Consider the following 17,893-nt stretch of genomic DNA (forward strand, 5'->3'; position numbering starts at 1 on the left):
GATAGACAGCCAACCAGCACTAACCAGAAGGGGGGGAAAGAGAAGAAATAACAAGATGAACCTCACGACTGAGAATGGAGGAGGGATAGCAGAATCTATCAAGTCCAGCCAGAGAAGCATTAAGGTAGACAGGCCAATTTCAGAGTTGACACACTCGGCATCTATTCTGGCTCCAGTTTGGAAGGTGGGTGCTCGGATCCCCAGAAGGTGAAACAGTAAACTTTATCTTCTTACAAGGTGAGAAGAATAAGCTTTCTTATGTCTAGACAGAAGGAGACGTTGGCAGAGAGGTTTAGTTCTACAAAGAGGCGGGTTTGGGGTGTGTCTGGTTCAAACAGCAGACAGAACCGAGGTTACACAGTCTGCAAAAACCAACAAAAAGGTTATTCAGAACATGGTGGAGCGTTAGTGTTGGTGGAGGACGTGGAGGTTGTGATGGTGGTGGAGGTGATGGTAGTGATGGTGGTGGAGGTGAAGGTGGTGGTAGTGGAGGTAGTAGTGGTGGTGGTGGTAGAGGTGGTGGAGATGAAGGTGATGGTAGTGGTGGAGGTAGTAGTGGTGGTGCTGGTGGTGGTGGAGGTAGGAGTGGAGGTGGATGTTGTAATGGTGGTGGTGTTGGAGGTGGTGGTGGTGGTAGAGGTGGTGGAGGCGGTGGTGGTGGTAGAGGTGGTGGAGGCGGTGGTGTTGGAGGTGGTGGTGGTGGGGGTGGAGGTGGTGTTGGTGGTGGTAGGGGTGGAGGTGGGGGTGGAGGTGGAAGTGGTGGTGGTGGTGGTGGTGTAGGAGGTGTGGAGCTGGTGAAGGTAGTGGTGGTGGTGGTGGTTGAAGTGGAGGTAGTAGTGGTGGTGGTGGTGGTGGTGGTGGTGGTGGTGGTGGTGGTTGAGGTAGTGTTGGAGGTGGTGGAGCTAGTGGTGGTGTAGGAAGCGTGTCTTGGTGGAGGTGCATGCAGCAGGGCTGATTGGGAGCTGTGATGTGACTCATGCAGACGTCTCGATTAAAGAGCAGCCCCCCCGCCTCCTGCGGTGCCAGGCAGGGCGCCTCCTCGCTGCGGGAGGAACACTTTGCGTTAGCATAAGTCCCAGCATGCATCAGCTGTGGAACTTTTCAGGGGGCGGAAAGTTATAAAATATCCAAAAGTTGAGGAAACCCCGGAGATGGCAACGTGAGCGGAGGGCGGGGTTAAGATGTGTCAGTTAAGATGGCCGCTTCACAAACGGTTGAAGATCATTGAAGATCATATGAAAGATTAGAGGCTGCTTTCTCCTAGGGACGGGTTACAGACACACACACACACACACACACACACACACACACACACACACACACACACACACACACACACACACACACACACACACACACACACACACACACAGGATGACGTGTTCTTTTGGATAAAGGATCTAGCACCAGATCTCGTCTACATCGTTTAGTATGAACATGAAAGGTTTGTTGTTCTCTGGGATTTCCCTCTGCAGAGTTTTGATCTCAAAGAGCACCAGCATGGCAGTTCTTATACGAAGACCAATGAAAACCACAACAAGGCAGAGAGTCAATAAAAGCTTTTACATTTCTATAAAGTTGGCGCATTGGGAATGCGCTTCAATAGCATGTTGAACACCGGTAAACACTGGCAGGTATGGGAGGGAATACAAGAGAACAGGAGGGTATAGGAGGGAATAGGAGGCATTAGGAGGGAATATGAGGGTATAGGAGGGTATAGGATGGAATAGGAGGGAATGGGAGGGAATAGGTGGGCATAGGAGGGAATAGGAGGGTATAGGAGGGTATAGGAGGGAATAGGAAGGAATAGGAGGGTAGAGAGGAGACCGGGTGCAGTACAGAGGGCCAGAGTCCAGAAGGGTAGGACAACAGACAAACAACATCAGGGATGTAAAACCAGAAGCTTAGCCAACATAATAACTTAATAACATAATGACACCAGGCCTTCCGCAGCACTGTTTCAATGTACAACATCGCAGGAAATGTCCTTGTGGTGGCTTGTTGATTCAGAGACAAAGATATACACAACACGGACCTCCAAGACATATTTACACCGGGTTATGATTGGGTTGTTCTAGTCTTCTTTGCTTTAATGGACGCGCACTTCTGCTCTCTCTCTGGCGACGGGACTGAGACCTGCTGGTCCGGTGAAGCTGCTGGGGTCCAGCAAACATAGAGAGTCCTTTCTCCCCTTTGTAATTATATTATTCCATTCTCCGTCCGTCCAATACACACACATTCATGTACACACATATACAGTACATAGACACACACACAGTACTAAACACGGCATGTCCTGAGGGGGCCTGTGTCCTGGGGGGGGTGGGGGGTGTCCTGGGGGGGGTGGCTCACTGCGGCGTGCCGCCCCTGCAGGACTTGCAGCACTGCTGGCCGTAGAAGTGGTGTTTACAGACCCGGTGCTGAGGAACCAGGGGGCACCAGAAGAACAGGTCCACGCACTGCTCACCTGGAACAGAGGGAACCACAGACACTGAGACCGGAGAACAAGACACTGGGACCGAGAGCCACTTACCGGAGAACCAGAGACACTGAGACCGAGAACCACAGACACTGAGACCAGAGAACCACAGACACTGACTGGAGAACCACAGACACTGAGACCAGAGAACCACAGACACTGAGACCAGAGAACCACAGACACTGAGACCGGAGAACCAGAGACACTGAGACCGAGAACCACAGACACTGAGTCCAGAGAACCACAGACACTGACTGGAGAACCACAGACACTGTGGCTACAGAACCACAGACACTGAGACCGAGAACTAAAGACACTGAGACCGGAGAACCACAGACACTGAGACCGGAGAACCACAGACACTGACCGGAGAACCAGACACTGAGGCTAAAGAACCACAGACACTGAGACCGGAGAACCACAGACACTGAGACCGGAGAACCACAGACACTGAGGCTACAGAACCAGACAGAGACACTGCAACTTCAGAACCACAGACACTGAGACTACAGAACCACAGACCCTGAGACTACAGAACCACAGACACTGAGACACTGAGGGCACACTCACACTAGGCAATCTGTACCGTGCCCAAGTCTATTTCCCTGTGCGCTGGCCTTTGCTCACACTAGGCAATCTCAACTGGGCATGAGTACGGTTGCCTCTTGTACGTACGTCATCACGTCGTAATACGTCATCACCAAGCATCCGCTGCTTTATAGAACACAGAGAACACAATTGACACTCTACTGACTTTGTTGCTTATTTGGAGCCGTTCTACTCAGATACAGCCCTCTCTCACCGAGCGTTTTTACACTGCCAAATATGCCGTTTTATGCACGCCTTTTTTGGGTAGCGGTGTTGCCGCGCTATCTCCACAGAGACAATGCAGCGATATAATCATAAGAAGTTCTAACTGGAGAGAAAGTGTAATCCGCGAGCTGCTGGTCATGTGAGAGAAAGTGATGCAGTCGTATTAAACAAAGACGTTGAACAATGGTGCGATCTACGAGAGAGACGCAGAGGAACTGTCCTTACGAGGCTTTGTCGGGATAAAAAACAAGTGGTCAGCAGATAAAGAATATGTCGGCGTTTTTGCACTTGTAAATAGTTAATTGCGTTTGTAGCCTATACGTTTGTAGCCTACACTCAGAAGTGAACTTATTCTTGCATGTGGGTGTCTTTATTCGTAAAAAAATTAAAACATTCGGGAGTATGCAAATTATTATAAAGAGGTCTAGACTCCGTGCACAGCCCCGAATTTCTCCAGTGATCCAAGTAAGCCCGCGCTATGACGAACGGGGGATTTTTGATCAAATACTCAACTTCGCTATCGCACCACCTCTCGTGAACCGCTTGCCACCATGTTCATCATTATGTTTATTAAGAAGGGTCGCATGGACTATACGTTATCCAGCACAGGTTGCGTAGCCGTGCGTGTGCACGTGTCGGCTCATTAGCATCTGTACCGTGGCCTGAGCACACCTCTCCCAAGTGCGCTCAGGCCATGGAATTGGACATGGCCAGAGCACGCAACCCGTGCTCGAGTACGGTTTGCGAGCTCAAACTAGCCGAACGATCTACACTTGAGCACGGTACAGGTGTGAACGAACTTGAGCACGGTACAGATGGCCTAGTGTGAGTGCGCCCTGAGACTACAGAACCACAGACACTGATACTACAGAACCACAGACAGGATTAGGAGACTTAAAAACAGCTCAGGGAGGAGTCTTTACCTGGCAGTGGCGGGGGGGCCGGGCTCTGGGCCGGGCGGGGGGCAAGGCTCTGGGCCAGGCGGGGGGCGGGGCAAAAGTGGTTGTGGCAGGCCCTGGAGGAGGTGGGGCGCTGGTGGGCGTGGCAGCCGGCCGCCGGGCGACCCTGACGGAGACACTGGGTGGAGCGCGTCTGGACCCCTCCACCGCAGGACACTGAGCACTGGGGGAGACCGGGGAGGGCGGGGAGGGAGGGGGAGGAAGACAGGGGGAGGGAGGGAGGGAGGGGGAGGGAGGGGGAGGGAGGGAGACAGGGGGAGGGAGGGAGACAGGGGGCGACAGGGGGAGACAGGGGGAGGGAGGGGGAGGAAGAGAGAGGGACAGAGAGATAAGGGGGGGCGGGGGAAGGAGATTATAATTTTGTTGTCTACACTTCTGGCCTTTATAAATAGGGCAGAAATGACCCCAGCCATGAAGTACAAAACACACAAAAACTAATCAGAAAACACAACAGCAATAGAGAGACTCAAACCGGAAAAGGTAGGACTTTTTTGGTAAAAATAATTAAAAGGTAGGTATGATTGGACAATGATGCCGCGTCCTGATTGGATTGACTGTCTGTTAGTCCGCAGCTAACATTGGAATCGGAAGATGGAGTACAACATGGAATCCAACCATGGGGCGTGTTATCCACATGGTTACAATCCAGCCCAACTTTATGGGCCCTATCTTGCATCCGGCGCAAATGACTTAATCACTGGCGCATGTGTCGTTGCTAGTTTGCAACTGGCACAGAGCGTTCTTTTCCCTCCTGCGCCACCCGTCGGTAAATTAGGGAATTATCTTGCCCCAAGGGGCGGTTCAGCGAAAGGAAGAGGCGTGTTCTGGCGCAAACGTTCCCTGGTGCTATTTTGCAGTTTCAGAAAACACTTGCGCCACAAACCAGGAAATACCTGGTTTAAAGTCAGTGGCGCGTTGTTCAGATGCTATTTTAAGGGCGCATGCATAATGTTGCTCGTGCACCTCGCACATACACTTTGCTTCTCTCATCTACCTAGCCACACATTATTGGTAAATTATTTGGGAAAGAACAGCTGATACAGTGGTAATAAGTTGTACTTTTAAATCAATGCATCTGCAAAAACCGTACAGCAAACACATATTTTTTGACACAGACATCGTGTACATGCCCATAACTTTTAGAATTGATGAGTATTTTATCGTGAGAAAGCATTATTTTACCGCGAGTGAGTGTTAAAAATAATGAATGAAGTGTGTGTATGTGTAAAAGGCAAGGCAAGGCATATTTATTTGTATAGCACATTTCATACACATGGCAATTCAATGTGCTTCACACAAAAGAAAAATGAAAAAGAAAATGAATAAATAAAATAAAGATACAAATTTGGAACCATACACAATTTTAGCCATAGTAAAATGTAAAATATACATGAAATACCAACAGCAAAGAGTGAATTTAAAAGTAAAAGAGAAAATAGAAAAAATAACTGCCGAAAGCATCTAAAAAGAGTTTGGTCTTAACTCAAAAACTTAAAAATGGCGACAGTGGGGGAGTTTTTGATGGTCTCTGGAAGCTGGTTCCAGAGATGGACACCATAGTGGCTAAAAGCTGCTTCACCCTGCTTTGTTCCGACGGTCGGTTTCAGTAGTAATTGTTTATGTCGTGATCTAAGGGACCTTATTTGGGAATATTGCTTAAACATATCATGTAAGTAGTTTGGCCCAACCCTCTTCAAAGACTTAAAAACAAGCAGAAGTGCTTTAAAATCTATTCTGTAACTAATTGGGAGCCAGTGCAGGGACTTTAAATGTATCATTTATGCCAATGTGAGGGAGGCATACAGCTCCTCTCCCCTCCCACCCCTCGGCCAGTCTGACCACAACTTGATACACCTTACACCTGTGTACAAGCCTGTAATAAACAAGCAGCCGGCTACCACCAGGACTGTGAAGGTGTGGTCTAGAGAGGCTGAGGAGGCCCTGCAGGACTGCTTCCAGAGAACAGACTGGGATCTGTTCCAGGAAGACCACGCAGAGGACACTGAGGGACTCTCCCATTGCATTACGGATTACATCAGGTTCTGTGAGGACAGCGTTGTACCCATCAAGAAGATCCGCTGTTTTCCTAACAACAAACCCTGGATTAATAAGAACATTAAAATCCTACTCAACAGGAAGAAGAGGGCTTTCATGGCAGGAGACAGAGAGGGGGTAAAATCAGTTCAGAAGGAGCTGAGAAGGGAACTAAGGGCGGCCAAAAACCGGTATAAGGAGAGGCTGGAGGGCAAGCTGGAAATGAACAGTGCCAAGGAGGTGTGGGATGGGATGAAGCAGATTACGGGACAAAGACTGCCAGGTCCAGCTGTGGGGGGCGGGCACGAACGTGCTAATGAGCTGAACCTATTCTTCAATAGGTTCTCAACCCCTGCCCCAGTGAGCTCAGCGAGTCAGTCTGTGCCCCCCTCCTTCACCTCCCCTACCCCCAACCCAGTCACCTTCCCTCCCTCCCCCCCTCCCTTTCCCCCTCCACTCCCCCTTGCTACCAGTCTTTTCATTACATCAGGCCAGGTGAGGCAGGAGCTATCTAAGCTCCAAAGGAATAAGGCAATGGGTCCGGACAACATAAATCCCAAGGTGCTTAAAGCGTGTGCCGGACAGCTTGCTGGAGTGTTCCAACACCTCTTCAACCTCTCCCTGAGGCTAAAGAAGGTGCCCCAGTTGTGGAAGACCTCCTGCATTGTTCCGGTGCCTAAGATAGCTCGTCCTAGCTCTCCCAATGACTACAGGCCAGTGGTGCTGATCTCGCACATCATGAAGACCTTCGAAAGACTGGTTCTACAGCACCTCAGGCCCCAGGTGTGTGACTCCATGGACCCACTGCAGTTCGCGTACCAGGCCCAACTCAGCGTGGACGACGCCATCATTTACCTGCTGCACAGGGCTTACTCACACCTGGAGAAGCCGGGGAGCTCAGTGAGAGTCATGTTCTTCGACTTCTCCAGTGTGTTTAATACCATCCAGCCTCCCCTGCTTGAGAAGAAGCTCTCAGCAATGCAGGTACACCCTGATATGGTGGCCTGGATTGGTGACTACCTTTCCAGCAGGCCACAGTACGTGCGGCTGCAGAGCAGCCTGTCAGATGTGTTGATGAGCAACACTGGCGCACCCCAAGGAACAGTACTTTCACCCTTCCTCTTTACCATCTACACCTCTGACTTCAGCTTCAACTCTGGAACCTGCCATCTCCAGAAATTCTCAGATGACTCCTCCATCGTGGGCTGCATCAGTGAGGACAGGGAGGACGAGTACAGAGGTGTGGTGGAGGACTTCGTCAGATGGTCTGAGGAGAACCACCTCCAACTCAATATCGGCAAGACCAAGGAGCTGGTGGTGGACTTCCGCCGGAAGAGGAAGCCCCCAACCCCTATTACCATCCAGGGGGTTGAAATTGAAACGGTGGATTCGTATAAGTTCCTTGGAGTACACATCAACAATAAACTGGACTGGTCTGACAACACAGAGGCCCTCTACCGGAAGAGTCAGAGCAGACTCTTCTTCCTCAGGAGGCTCAGGTCGTTTGACGTGTGTGGCAGGCTGCTAAGGACATTTTATCTGTCTGTGGTAGCCAGCACGCTGTTCTTTGCTGGGGCGTGCTGGGGAGGAGGCATCAAGGCTGGGGAGTCAAACAGACTCAACAAGCTGGTTAGGAAAGCCAGCTCTGTTGTGGGACTTGAGCTGGACAGTCTGGAGGTGGTGGTGGAGAGGAGGATGAGGGACAAATTCAAGTCCATCATGGGCAACCCCTCCCATCCCCTCCATGCTGAGCTGTGGCAGATGGGGAGCACCTTCAGTCACAGGTTGATGTTCCCCAGGTGCAAGACGGAGCGCTTCAGGTGCTCCTTTGTGCCGGCAGCCATTAGGCTGTTCAACAGTACATGATGATGATTGTGTTTGTATATGTCTATGTGTTTGCAGATGCATGTGTGTGTGTTTAGGTATGCGTATATATGTGTATATGCATCACCCATCTTGATGTTGGTTCTGTTTGTCTTGTTTTTGTCCCCCATTAACTATAAGCGTCTACTTATGCATTAGCACTTTGTATTTATTTATTGTATTTATTACATTGTTATTTTGTCCTGTGTCCTTCCACTGCTGCTGCAACAAACACATTTCTCCTAGGGGGGATTAATAAAGTTAGATCTTATCTTATCTTATATTAGGAACACAAGTCAAAAACAATAATGCATACAATACTGAAAGGAACTTGGTTTATAATGTATTGCGTATATCATTGAATGATATTATTCCATGTGTGAATTAGGCCATATTATTTGGCCATAAACTGAGCCATTTGAAGTTTGAAATTCATGTGCATCTTTCTAGTCGGAGACTGCAGACGCACTGTCAAAATATCAACTCGTCAGATTCAAATGCACTCATGGCTCTTAAAGGGGATGGGAGCTGGCACTCTCATTGGTTTATTGCACGTTACCCCCAAACCACACCTACGGGTGATTAGGCTACTTCAGACTAGTGCTGCGTTTTATTATCCATCCGTCTCGGAGGTTCGAGGACGTTGCCTAGTGACATGCACGAAAATGCCCCTTTTCCTTGGACGGCGAACTCGCCATCTCTGTTGAACTCAGTGGCGACCAAGCAAAATTCCGAAAAAGAATTCAAGATGGCTGCGCCCAGTGTGACTTGAAGCATGAAATGTTTTCATTGTGCTTGGACCGCTTTGGTGGTTTAAATGGCAATTTTAATCACTCGTATTACTGCAATACCTTACTGCGTCCGTATCTCTGCCTATGGCCTACCTATTTTGGAGTGCCTGGTACTCTGCCAATGCTACCGCGACAACAGCTTTCCGGGTGGCGTCCATAGGCGTCGATTACGGGGGGGACGGGGGGGACATGTCCCCCCCACTATTTGAAATACGAATTTTGTCCCCACCACTTTTAAAAATGTGCAAACCAATTGCGACTGAAAAAATCCCCACATACTCAACCGAATTCGTCGAGTCTAAAATCATGCGATAGGCGCGCACGAAGACATAATTTATTCGATAGACCTACCTAATAAACCGTTGGAACACACACGACCGGAACCCATAGCAACGCCGGTAAACAAACCCAGACTCCCGAGAAGCCCAATCCCTATGAGCTCCCCGCGCTACGGCCATCCGGAGGCGCACAGAGCTTTTTGCCATGATGTTATATATACAATTATATTATATGATATACTATTATATATAGAGCTCCTAGAGTCGCAAACGGCAACAATCACTTTCTCCTCCATGCTGCAGTTCACCCCGGACTGCACTGCACTGAGTTTGACGGTTGAACGCTGATTGGCTGTTACGTTACACATGTCACTCAGTGGCCACGCTGTTGAACGCTGATTGGCTGTCATCACGCGAAATTCGTGTCAAAGTTCAAATATTTCAACTCGAGCGAATTTGTCGTGCCACAAATCCTCGTGAACGCGCTCGCCTGTGCATGGCGAAAGTGTGGCGCGACAAATCAAAACAAATCCAAAAGATTCGCCCGATACGCGTCTATACGTTCACTTTGTATGGGATCTTGTTGCCCCGTCGCGTTTGGTGTGAACGCACTGGAGAAGTTTCAAGATAGACAGCCAAAATTGACATTTTTATTCAGAAAATAGCCGGTCCTTTTGCTTCCTGTAAAAAGCATGTTTGTGACACGATATGGATACATCATTTAGCCTGCATGTGGAGGGCCACATAAGGTAAGAAATTGGTTTACGTAAACTTTGCTGCTGGTTCTGTTTGCTCGTGATGACCTGGCCAAAGGTTACCCACGGTCCTAAGCAATTGTGATCTGATTCTGGTTGGGGCTCCAGCTAGTATGCATTGTATAGATTGCAGCTAGTAGCAGCTACACACGGTGCGATTGCTATGCCAATGTGGTTATAGTTGTTTTGTCTGATTGAGATATGTGACGACTTGGAGCCTGGTAGGCCTATCCTGACAGAAATATGTTCTCGCATAACCTGTGTGATTATCCTAAACTGTAGGGGATTTTATCTGCGGGCAATTTGCTAATGATGTTGCAATGAGTGAAGTCTACATTGGTCCTTCGCAAGTGTTTACTGGTGGTCAGGATTTGGCAGATGCAATTCTCCTCTGGGCGCTTTTTTTTTTTTTTTTTTTTAATGCAGCATAACATATGCTACCAGCAGCCCTTGCTCGTCTTCAAAAGGCTGATGCTCAGTACCTCGTTTCATTTCGTACCCCCTTTACAGTCTGGCATTGTTTGTCTGGTAAACTTTGTTGATGTCAAGATAAGTGTTAAATTGCCAACACTGTTCTTTGTCCTGTGTGTATTAGTATTACATATCCCGAGCCAATACCATGGTGTTTCCAACGCAGTTTTGCAAAACAAGCCAAAACATAAACTGTGTTTTCAACTTATTGTTCGAATAGGATTTTCAACACCTGACTATACACTGTAGAGCATATTGTAATGCAGCGTTGAATGGATGAATAGCTTACATAAGGGTACCCAGCACTTTTCAAACCACACTCAAGCTTATGGTTATTGTCCCCACCACTTCTAAAAACAAACTGACGCCCTTGGTGGCGTCCATGTTTTCCTCCAACGACTGAGCGAAATAATAAAACGCTTGAGGTGTGGGCGTGGCATCGGATCCGAGATCCGAGTCGGTTCGCAGAGAATACTAAAACGCAGCATAGGGCTGCACGATTCAGGGAAAAATGTGAATCAAGATTTCTTTGCTTAGAATCGATATCACGATTATTATTATTATTATTTTTTATAAATTGCACACATGAACCATAACACCAAAAAAGTGCAGTATCAAAAACGAGTATACTGAACCAACTTTAACTTTAACATAAATAAGCATAAATAAAACGCAAATCTTTTCTTTGGAACATAGGCCTCTCATATGACCCTCTATTGGGGCTTTCACACCAAAAAGAACCAAGAGCCAGTTCCGGGCTGGTGCTAGGGCCAGTTCCAAACAGGTTCCAGCCTTATCCCAGTTAAGAACCAGTTGGTTTCACACCGGCCAGAGCCAGCCGTGGAGCCGGCGTGAGCAACGTCATGACGTCACTGCAAACATCTCCGCTTTCCCAGCAACCCTCCCGCCCTGCCGGCCCGGAACTGTACAATAAGAAGAACTCTTGCGCCAGTTTCAAACACAACAACAATTTCGTCTTCGATTCAATCCGTGTATGGTTCGTTCTTTGAATATTCCGATTTGAAACAAAATCACAAAAAACAATTAACAGAGCCGTTTTTTGGTTTTTCTGATTTGGTTTTGAAGCTGAAAAAGGGCAAAAGGAATATACAAATAAACGGTATTTTTCTGTTTTTTAAATCAAAACGGGAAAACTGAATAGTCCAGTTGCTTGTTTTGTTTGTGTGATATTTAGATAAAACCGCAATGAATGCCGGGAAAAGGGCACGCGGATTTAAAGAAAATACATATAAAGACGTTTCAAACGTTCCATCGAGTCTCTCGCATTCTACAATGGCCAGCTTTATTGTTTTCCGTGGGAGCCGGCAACTTAGTCTGCGAGTGGACGATCTGAAACTAAATCGGAAACTAGATTTCTTCTTCGAAGGTTCTGCTCCACACAGAACCTTCTCACCGTCATAACGGAGCACTTCGGGGCACCAGATTGCTTTAGAGCGGTACTGATCGCGTCGTATGTCTTTCCAGTGTCAAATAGTTCACGAATAAAATCACCATAAGGTTCAAGTGCGGCCATAACTAAGGCTAAATATAATTAGACATTCTATTCTAAACCAGGGGAGGGAGCAATAAACCAGTCTATTGCTGGTTTAGGTGGTTGGCTCTTCTTTCTTCGCTGCGTTCTGCCTTCTGGTGTAGCCGATAACTATAAATGTATCAATTTTTGTTTTTCTGTTTCGGGTTTAAAAAACCAACACACAAAACACACAAACACAAATAAGATGCAGATTATTTGTTTATTCCTTTTGCCCTTTTTCCGATTCAAAACCAAATCAGAAAAAAATTTTTTTTTGGAATATTCAAAGAACGAACCATACACGGATTCACGTCCATTGTTTACTTCAGTGTTTTAAAAATGCCGGTCTTCGTTGGTCTTCCTGTTTATGAAGGCACGGATAACCCCACCCCCTGCCCCCGGCGTAAAAGCGGTTCTAGTTCTAGCCCAGCTCAAAAGTGGGGCTGGAGTTGAACCGGTTTTTGGAGGCCGGAGCCGGTTCTCTGGCGGTGTGAAACCAAAACCCTGGCCCAAGCTCCGAACTAGCCCGGAACGGGCTCCGATTTTGCGGCGGTGTGAAAGGCCCATATGTGACCCTGAACATGGCACTTAAAGATTCCTGGCCAGAAACACAAGTCTGTCCACATGCTCTGGGTTTAGTGATGCACGTTGGCATGTCACAATGTTACCCCCTGTACTGAACAGCCGCTCAGAAGGTGAGCTGGTAGCTGGAATGCATAGGTATTTCTTCACCAACACAGACAACCGTGGATATACAGATCTATTATGCCCCCACCCGATTAAGGGGTCATCTTCACTGTCGATCTTGCATGCCAGAAGATATGCCTCCAGCTCTGTGGACACTGCTTGCTCTAGAGAAGAGGACTCGTCATTGCCTTGTGCTGTTTGAAGAAACTTCCAAGGGTCTTTCGGCCCTTCTTCATGGGGGGTGCTGGGGAGGCATTTGGCTGGAAAATAATTAATAATCCCATCAATATTAAGTAACATAATATCACAACAGGTCAGGACAATTGTATTAAATGTGGAAATGATCTTACCATAACTACAGTTATGCCAGTCATCTCGTCTGTCGGCTTTGCTCTAACAGTGGCTTTCTTCTCCTCACTGATGTAGTTCATCTTGAACCTAGGATCGAGGGTTGTGGCCATGTCGAGTAGATCCTGAGTTTGGGGATCACTGTACTTTTCTTGTAGATATTTCAGGATGTTTGACTTCACTGATTTTGTGAATTGTGTGTCATCATCTTGCACAGCCAAAACAGAGATTTCAAAAAGGTAATACTTCCACACCACCGAATGCAAGCCTTTTTTTGGAATGAGTTCCGTTTGTGTCTGAGAGGTTGGCTGATTCTCGCCACTAGTAGCTGGGTCCTCATCATCAACATCCATTCTGTCTTCACTGATTATCTCATGTCGCACTCACACTAGCTTTCCGAACTACAGCGCTCTCTGTTGCTCCACGAGTGAAACACGTGTCTAAAAGGCGCTTCGTCATTGTCTGAGGGTGAAGCCCTCAACCTAGAAGGGAGAGAGCGCTTGGAAGTGCTATTAAACCATGGACCTATTGTTTTAAACTCACAGAAGAAAGTCAGTCGGACTCGGCTCATAAAAAAAAGAGAATCGAATTAATCGATTAATTTAAAAGTTAAATCGACACGGGGGTGAATCGAGATCGCGATTTTATAACTATTTATCTTGCAGCCCTACTTCAGACCAACCCTTTTGAGATTTGCATCAGGCGCAAGAGTAATTTGGTAAAATAGCGACATCGCCATAGGACCGCCAACAAAGCTACTTGCGCTTGGCGCGTCTCACTTGCGTTTCAGACCGTTAAAATAGGGCCCTATGATACTTTTTTAGAATTGTGGGGGTGTAACTGTTATGAGCGTTGTAATAAGCAACGCTCAGACTTTAATATGTTGTACATGAAATGTGCCACACACCGTAGCGTTATACTATTTGTTATATATATATAAATATATACCCTATACAATATGTTAAACTATATGTGTCCGGGAAGCCTAACCCACACTCACCAGACACAACGTTAAATACACCGATGCTTAGACGGAGATTCACCACCACACACAACGTAGCATTATATTGTATTTATACTATACTATAAAGCTCATATTTGTCGCGGATGCCGCAGCCCATTGCTGTCCACACAGAGCAATCCTCAAGCTTGGTTCTGTGTTGTCCCCACTTCTCCTGCTCATGGACTCAGAGTCTGAGGAGTGCAGGGAGAGCCCCGTGGGAAGATGGGCTCTGCGCTTTGCATAGTGTGATCACTGCTGAGCAGAGCAACATTGACTAAAGCCTGATTTCCACCGGGGACGTAAGCGCCGCGGTCACCGCTGCTGATCACTGCCACTCTAATCAATGAATCTCCACCGGGCGCGCCGCGGAACGTCTTAGCACCATCCAAGGAGCGGTGCACCGCGCCGCAGCGCTATCATTCCGCAGCACTTCTATTTTTGACGCGAGCCGTTGCTGAACCGCGTCAATTTCCACAGAGCAGATCAAGCCAGACAGGAAGTGAAATAGTAAAAGCCATAGAGCATCTGGTCAATTTTCAAAATAAAACACAATACTCAGCTAATGTAGCCTATCACAACTTCACATCAACATTAAGTCATGACCGGTGGCAGCAGGTCAGCAGTCAATCAATCAAAGGGTCTCAGATGGTCGGCAACATGGACGACGAGAGACTGATTGTCGAAGTGGAGCAACAATGTCAGAAAGGACAAAGCCTGGCATTTAATTGCAGTCGTTTTGGGAGTGGATGGTCAGTACATTAGGTTCAGGATTATCGCGTGATCTCGTGATCTCGCGTGAATACAGCTGGCTCGCAAGGCAGCGCTACGCTGCCGTTACGTCCCCGGGGGAAATCAGGCGTAAGTTTCCAGGGTGTAGGAGGGGGTTTGAGGTTAACTGTTTGAACACAGCATAAAAAATCTGCGTTAACCTGGCACTACACCTGCTCCCGGGTCTGAACATTAATTGCCCGGCCACGAGCCCAGCGTTGAACTTTGGATTGAACACTGTGTGGATCTTTGAAGGACGGAGCCCGCGGCGGCCGTGGACTGAATGCTTCAAGTGCGCTCAGATTAAACATATCACTTCTACACCTTCCCTTACCACTTATTGAACCAATCAAAACCTGGATGGACCACAACTTCCTCAAACTCAACGGCAATAAAACTGAAATGATCATCTTCGGCCCAAAAACCATCATCCCCACCTCTCAGAACTTCTCACTTTGCATCGATGTTCACTCTGTTACTGCCTCCCCCCTAGTCACAAACCTCGGCATCATCATGGACCCCACGCTCTCCTTCAATTCACACATAAACAACGTCAGAAAAACATCCTTCTTCCACCTTCGCAACATTGCATACCTTCGACCCACTCTTTCATCCTCAGCTGCCAAAACACTAAACCCCGCCTTCATCACTTGCAGACTCGACTATTGCAATAGCATTCTGTACGGCCTCCCCTCCACTATTCTTCAAAAATTTCAATATGCACAAAACTCTGCTGCCCAACTGCTTACTAACTCCGTCTCCGGAGAACACATTACTCCCATCCTCCGTCAACTTCATTGGCTTCCAATAAAACAACGCATCAATTTCAAGATCCTCCTCACCCCCTACAAAGCGCTAAACAACTTTGCACCCTCGTACATAAAAGATCTCTTCCATCGCCACTCCCCGACTCGCCGCCTCCGCTCCGCTGATGCCAACCTTCTCACCCCCATCACCAAGACCAAGTACCGCACCCTGGGGAACAGAGCCTTCACCATCGCCGCCCCTACCCTCTGGAACTCCCTCCCTCTGGCCATCCGAAACTCTGATACACTCTGTTCATTCAAAAGTCAACTTAAAACCTATCTCTTCAGGACCACCTAAAACATTTGACAAATCATCCTCCGTCATCTTCCACCCTCTCCCGCTCTCTTAATTTGTTGCCTAGTGTTGTGCTGTTGTTTATTTTATCCCTTTTGTTTGAGTGTCTGTACAGTTGGTATGTATTCCTTTCTTATTTGTAAAGCGCCTTTGAGTATTTAGAAAAGCGCTATAATAAACTGATTGCATTCAGGATTCAGAATTATCCCAATGACTGAAACAATACTTAGACACTACCTCGGCTCTGGGTTCTCTCTGAGTGTGGGAGTGTGAGCAGTAAACACAGAAGATCCAGGAGAACTACTGAACTCAGTGGAATAGCGTGATCTCTCTGGATCTCCAACTGATTTCAGAGCTCACCTACACCGCTGGAGGGGCTGAGGTCAACATAAATCCTGTGATTTACATATCATAGATATGTATATCATTTACATATTGTAGATATGTAAATCAGACCAGGGGTCTGAACAAACCGGCCTAACCCGCTAAACCAAAAGACAATTGTTGAAGGGCTACCTGTTGCCATGGCGACGTGTACCATCCAAGAACCACAGGGCCGGAGAGGAGGGGCGGGGTCCTTGCCGGGGGGGCCGCACACGGCCCGCGGCTGCAGACCTGCTGGAGCTCCAGCGGCGGGCGAGGCAGGTTCCTGCAGCGCCGCAACGGGAACGCCAGGAGTCTGAGGAGGGAGGGTTGCACATGAAGCGGTCCTTCATGGAGCGGCTCTTCACGGAGCGGCTCTTCACGGAGCGGCTCTTCACGGAGCCGCTATTCACGGAGCCGCTCTTAAGGGAGTTAGGGGACCACTTTGGGAATATCACATGGATTTCAGATTAGATTCTTTATGAAACTCTAGCTTCGTCTGTTCAGATGGAAACCCAACACTGAATTACAGCTGAATTCAGTTCCAGCAGCACAGGCTGTATTCTCTGAGGTTCACAGCCAGGCTTCATTTATTACTTTAATACTTTACATTATATTCAAATCAAGTCAAAACCATAATCAAGGCTGTGCTTCTTTCTTCAATGTTATTGTACTCTAGTAATGTAATTAGTATATATATATATATATATATATATATATATATATATATATATATATATATACACACACTAGTGGTGGGCATAGATTAATTTTTTTAATCTAGATTAAGTTTTGAATTAATCTAGATTAATCTAGATTAAAATGGAAAACGGCAAAAAAACCTTTAGTTTACCTTGACAACTGTCAATTATACTTGGCAACGGTGAATTATCAAACATAATTCACAGTCGGAAGTTGTGAAGTGCCCATGCAAGTGAATGGAGCATAAACAAAAATAATTGATAGCTGAACGTTGGGAAGGCCCATGCAAGTGAATGGAGCAGTCTACAGCATTGAGAAGAGCCGTGTAATAATCCATAATAATGTAAGGTTTAGAAGTTAAATATTTGAAAGCTGTAGAATAAATTAATATAATTTATATTGGAGTTAATTGTCTAGAAATTTACTTACAATGTTTAGTCAGTTAATCATTTACATATTTATGTTACACAATTATTACTTACATATTTACATGTTTACATATTTAACACAGTCAGGATATTCTGTTGAATCTGCCTCTCTGATTCCCTCACGTTTACCTCAGTTTAAGTTCTAGCTTCTGATTTGTTAGTTCAGTCACGTGATGGGTCCGAACAAGGAAGTGTTTGAAAATAGATTAACAGCGATATTTTTTTTTTTATCGCGCAATAAAAGTTTCGCGTTAACGCAGCCGTTAACGCCGATAACGGCCTACCACTAATACATACATGTATACTGTATGTACTGTATCTGCACAGATCAGAGTTGCCATCCACCGACCTTTCAAACATGATTAAAGCAGGTTAAGGAAAAGACAATTCAGCAATTTTTGTAAAAAGCCGTCTTCTGCAGCTGTATGCAGGGGGTGCCCTCTGAGGTGCTTGAGGTGGTGCCCCGTGTGGTGTTTGAGGTGGTTTTTGAGGTGGTGCTTGAGGCGGTGCTGTCTA

At 47.1% G+C, this 17,893-nt stretch overlaps 1 protein-coding gene across 1 annotated transcript in view; it reads right to left on the reverse strand.

Annotated features, from left to right (window-relative positions):
• Positions 1–1,548: 1,548 nt before the first annotated feature.
• Positions 1,549–17,893, reverse strand: part of adamts18 (ADAM metallopeptidase with thrombospondin type 1 motif, 18) — a 71,263-nt gene continuing 54,918 nt past the window's right edge. The window contains exons 22-24 of the mRNA XM_060072258.1: positions 16,401–16,563; positions 4,216–4,414; positions 1,549–2,467 (exon numbers count right to left, since the gene is read on the reverse strand). Of these exons, the coding sequence (XP_059928241.1) occupies positions 2,349–2,467; positions 4,216–4,414; positions 16,401–16,563 (481 nt within the window). The 3' untranslated portion in view covers positions 1,549–2,348. The remainder of the gene's footprint in view (positions 2,468–4,215; positions 4,415–16,400; positions 16,564–17,893) is intronic.

This window comes from Gadus macrocephalus, chromosome 14, assembly GCF_031168955.1.
Source record: "Gadus macrocephalus chromosome 14, ASM3116895v1".
Taxonomy (NCBI): domain Eukaryota; kingdom Metazoa; phylum Chordata; class Actinopteri; order Gadiformes; family Gadidae; genus Gadus; species Gadus macrocephalus.